General features: G+C 49.3%; 1 protein-coding gene across 1 annotated transcript; it reads right to left on the reverse strand.

Annotated features, from left to right (window-relative positions):
• Window positions 1–1,983: 1,983 nt before the first annotated feature.
• Window positions 1,984–3,397, reverse strand: BO95DRAFT_494917 (carbonic anhydrase family protein; the record flags this gene model as incomplete). Its single annotated transcript, XM_025590801.1, has 4 exons — window positions 1,984–2,088; window positions 2,126–2,355; window positions 2,411–2,879; window positions 3,317–3,397. 4 exons carry the CDS (start codon window positions 3,395–3,397, stop codon window positions 1,984–1,986), a joined length of 885 nt encoding a protein of 294 aa, XP_025442812.1.
• Window positions 3,398–4,790: the final 1,393 nt, after the last annotated feature.

A 4,790-nucleotide genomic window follows, 5' to 3' on the forward strand; every position in this document is an offset into this window, starting at 1 on the left:
AGAAGAAGAAGAAGAAGAAATGAGAGAATAGCGAAATAGGAAAGAGAGAACCAAAAAGCAAGAAATGAGAAAAATAAGGAAATGCAGAACATAGTACACAAGAGGGGTCTCGGAGCGTTGACTGTGGACATAAAGTTGGATCCGAGTGTTTTCTAGTAGTAGACTGGTATTTAGAACGAACTCGCCTATGAAGTGACCTAAGATTGTCCAAGGCGGCTGAGAATGATGTGAGCTAAGACTGTGCTCGGGGGAACAGACTGTGCTCGGGGGAACAGTGCAAGCCTAGCTGCGCGCTTGTCACCTCCCAGTATCAGCTTATTCAATCTGTTGTCCAGGAAAGATGCATGTGTATGCATCCCCTCACGTCAGGTATCAGGTACGCTAAACCACATTTCACTTCACAAGTGAGTCAAGCGGTAGGCTCCATGGCCTGCCTCCGTGGCTCATTCCTCCAGCCGAACGTGCCGCCTGGATGATTGGTTGGTTGGGCAGCCTCAAAATTAGCCACTTATGAGTCTAGACCAAGAGCTCAATCGTGCTGGGAACTGCATTATCTCTTCCCACCAGACCATAGCCGGATGCCAGAGACCGGTGCTGTGGAATCGGATCGAAGTATACATTTTCAAAGGTACGCCATACCGTGCCTTGCAATCTCCCGGATGCGGAGCAAATGCACACCAACACATACGTGGGCGTGTCCTTGTACTTTTTGCCACCTTTTTTTTGCCACCTTTTTTTTTCTTCTGTTCTTTTTCTCCTCTGCTGGAGGAGAAAAGTGGAGGGAGAACCTGCCTATACGTCTAATCTCATGTAAACATCGATGTCCTGACCAAGACCTACAGTTGAAATTCTACGGCTAGGGCGAGCCCCCGGAACTCTCCCCGGCCCCGGGTACCTTTTTCCCTTTCAAGACAGCTTGGGTGATTGATGAGCACGTTCCTCTGAGAGGGGCGAGAACACATAATGCTTATTGTTAGCAAAACTTTCTGCGAGTCAGTGTTCGTTGCCCTTAGAGCCGAGCCACTCGTAAGGTTACGAAGCACTAGCTTCGCCAACTAGAATAAAACTCGATCTGCAGTACTGTACTTGGATCGAGAACAGGCTCGAACCCACCTCGCGAGCTGGAGTAAATCGATAACCCATACTAGGAGATTGCGACTAGACAACGCCTGATGACAGCCTGTGTCCGTGGCATGTGGAGCGTTTATCAGTTCTTGGTCGTGATCTATATCAGTTACAACAAGCTAGGGACTTGTCGGCTGCGTGCCCATAAGAACTGTGCTGGTCACGTTTGCGGTCGCGTCGGCCGTAAGGTAGGCGAGATGGTGGGCTAAACCAGCAGCATACCGGCAGTACTCGATAATCACATCATTTTCTTTCTTTATCATATTTCTTTCTTTTCCTTCTTCTTCTTTTTTTTTTTTTTTTTTGCTCTTTTTTTTGGGAAAAATGTCTAGAAGTGTATCTCAGCAGCTTTAAGAGCTTGCGGGCCGGCATCCGCGGTTGGCCTTAATTCCCTCCCCCTTCACAACTGCTTTGTCCTAGAATAAATCGACGCTTTGAATTAGCCGGCCGGTGAAAGAACACTGGTTGGTCAAAAAAGCAAAAACATACAACAGCATAAGTATGTTGGTAGATACCGAGTAGCTGCAGGGGTCTGGTGCCGCCTTGTTCAGGCCTTTTCTAAGTTTGGTGTCTTAGTCCGTACTTTGACAGCTGAGTTTGTCAATTAAATAAGAAAAGGTAAACTTAAGATGTACACTTCAAGAAACAGCCATAGGAATCAGACGAAGAGATCCGGAATATATCCTCCCAAGAGTTCAGATGTCTATTGCCTGGTAGCGTTATACACAGTATTGATACAATATTATAGGTAGATGAATAATTGTGTGATCCTCTGCTCCTGCAACCCACCTCAAAGAATTGATGGGTGAAGAAGAAGCACATACGTCTGCAACGACTGGCTCCCTGCTCATAGAGCAACTAATAGAGTTCATGTGCAGCCACCTCCAGCAGGTTGTCCGCCCCCAGAGCAGTCTGCGTGTAACGGGCATTGAACTTCAGGATCTGCTTGACCTTGTTGTAGCTCTGAACGTTGAGGGGAAGGGGCTCAGTACTGAGGTACCAGGCAACTCCCTCGCTGCAAGGGGGGGGGGGTGAGGGAGCCGTCATATTGGTAGATCCCGTGGCTGTCGAGGTGCGCAGTCAGCCCAGCGAAGTCCAGAGGGCCGGTTTCTGTAAAGGTGCCCGGGGTGGCGATGTCATCGATGTGGGCGAAGACGGCGTCGAAGAGGGGGAAGGAAACACCTGTCTCGGAGAGCTGGAAGAGGAACCCGACAACGGCGATGTTGCTCTCTGTACAGTGTAAGTTTGGATGATTAAGGTTTATTGGGGAAAGGGGAACTTATACCGGAGTCCTCGAAGACGAAGTGGCTCTCCAAGGGGAAATACTCCTCATTGATGCGGTGCTCGCTCGGGGTGTGGAAGTGGAACTGAGCCAACTTGTATTGGGTAGAATTTCCCACAGAGAGAGTGCCGTTGGTCAACACGACCTCCAGACCGGATCCCAGGTTCTCAAACTTGGCTGCTGTAGTGGCTGGGATGTTGAACCTGAGGCTACCAGTGGGCACATAGTCAATCTCCGCGGTGACGATGTCGATGGGAGATTGGTGCTTGCCCTGGGAACAGGCGGCGTTGGTCTCGTTGTTCAAACCATACCAGGTCAAGGGCCCCCCCAGGTTGGTGTAGTTGTAGGAGTTGATGGCCACCAGCCATCGGCAGCGCGGGGGAGAAGGGAAGTACCCCGAATGCAGGAGGCACCGACAGTTGCCGCCAGAGGAAGAAGGTTCGAGAGCTTCATAGTGACTATTCTGCGAGTTCTGCGCTTGAGTGACGAGGACTCACTCGCATGCTCTGGGATCCTCTGAGCCTTTTATCGCCTGGCAGCGCCGCCCCACAAAAATCCCCCTTTCGTGCTCGGGGAAATACACGAAGATCGCGATTCATGCTCGTCTCGGATTTCCCAAGTCAAGATCGATGCAGATCGCCCAGGTCCCTCTGTAATGGGTCGTGTCTACCGTCGAGATTTGTCCATAGGTAGATATGGGTTGCGGACGGGCTGGTGTATCTCCACTTACACGAGGGCATGTTCATCCAAGTAGATGATCGACCATGAGGGTTGCAAAAAGCAGATATAGGTTGCGGGTCACTTAAGATTGTGCAAATCGTCAACTTGACTAATGTATACCGCCGAGGAAGTTGTTTTCCGGACGATGGCTGCGCTAAATCTCCGGCTCTCGTTGATTTATTAGCTTACCGAGCCGACGGAGCCCGAAAGCTTCGAGATTCTTTTAGCGCTCTCGGGTTCCGCACGAGGGAGTGATTGCTTATTTGCCATTTCGGTAACACTCCATGCAGATCATTTTCATCCAACAGTTTGGTTGAAGAGAAAGCCCACCAAATAAGCGAGTGCTTCGCAGTGGGTTCCCCTCAGGAACCAATTCTGCCTGCCTTCTTCACGTGAGCCAGGTAGGGTTCGAACCGGCAATTTTAGCGCGTACTTTGGGGAAATGAATGTCTTTCGACGTGCCAAGCTGGCAGTCCTTTGAGGCTGAGAGGGATCCTCTTTGGGGTTTGACCGTATAGCCCTGGTATATATTGACGAGGAATAACTGACACTTCATGAGAACAGTGGTTGAGAACGGATCTGAGAAGCGAAGATGCAGATCTTCCGGTCGACGTTGGCGTCACATCTGTACTGAATATCCTCGACAAAATTGGTCGCGATGGGAATGGTCGCTTTCTCAATATTCATATGCCCGGGTGGGAGAATGCGCCGGGAATGAATCAGTATGACGGAAAGGAAGTACCGTGGTAGATCCTCTTCGCCAACATAGGAAACACCTGGGAATGGATACTACTTCGACAAGGGAAGCGGAGAAGCTTAGCTGATGTGTTCTAGAGTGACAGTATCATATCAGGGAATATCACGTAGGCACTAAAGCCGGTTTCTCTAGTGTACAGTCTCAATGCAATTAAACAGTTGCGAAAAACCTATTGTTCGCCTGCAACACGCATCGCCTGTGACCCTTGACATCTGTAGTTTTCATGAACCCCGCCAACGTAAACACCGTGTTTTATAGGCTAAGAAGCATCATTGTCACTAATCATAGTCAAGCCGCGCGCGGATTGGGTGTTCTCAACAAGGGCCTCGGCCCGCGCGGATGGTAAGCACCTGGTACATATTCTTATTTCAGATTATGAAACTGTTACCTATGGGGGCTCTTATGATCAAAAGTATGTCAATCTACAACTACCTTGATCCGCTGATTCAGCCGGTTAATGAAGGTGGTGGTAGTATATCTATTGGAGGACTTCCGATCGTCCACGATGGAGGACGGATGGCAGCCGGTAACCATCCATCTTGCGCAAGGTACCTGATCGAAATTTGTATCAAAGTGATCCAGGGCTGTAGCGCCTGTCAAGCTGAAACCTAGGCCGGTCATACCCCGAATTGTTTCGGGGAGCGAATGTTCCGAGAAGCTAGGACCTAATGTGAGAGAAGAATTTGACAGAAAAACTTGAGCCTTGAGATTGTCTTTCACAGAGACATTGGGTGCAGAGAAATAGAGGTCTAGCCATTAGTCATATTAGTTAATGTCTCGCTGATTCTGAGGATTATCCTTGATATATTTTCGAACTTCGGCTTTTTTGCGATCCTTTTCTCAAAATTACGACAAGCTCAGCCGATTTTCTTGAAAGCTCACAGTCCGATTGCGCGGTTAGCGGCC

Source organism: Aspergillus brunneoviolaceus, assembly GCF_003184695.1.
Source record: "Aspergillus brunneoviolaceus CBS 621.78 unplaced genomic scaffold BO95scaffold_29, whole genome shotgun sequence".
In the NCBI taxonomy this organism is placed as follows: Eukaryota; Fungi; Ascomycota; class Eurotiomycetes; order Eurotiales; family Aspergillaceae; genus Aspergillus; species Aspergillus brunneoviolaceus.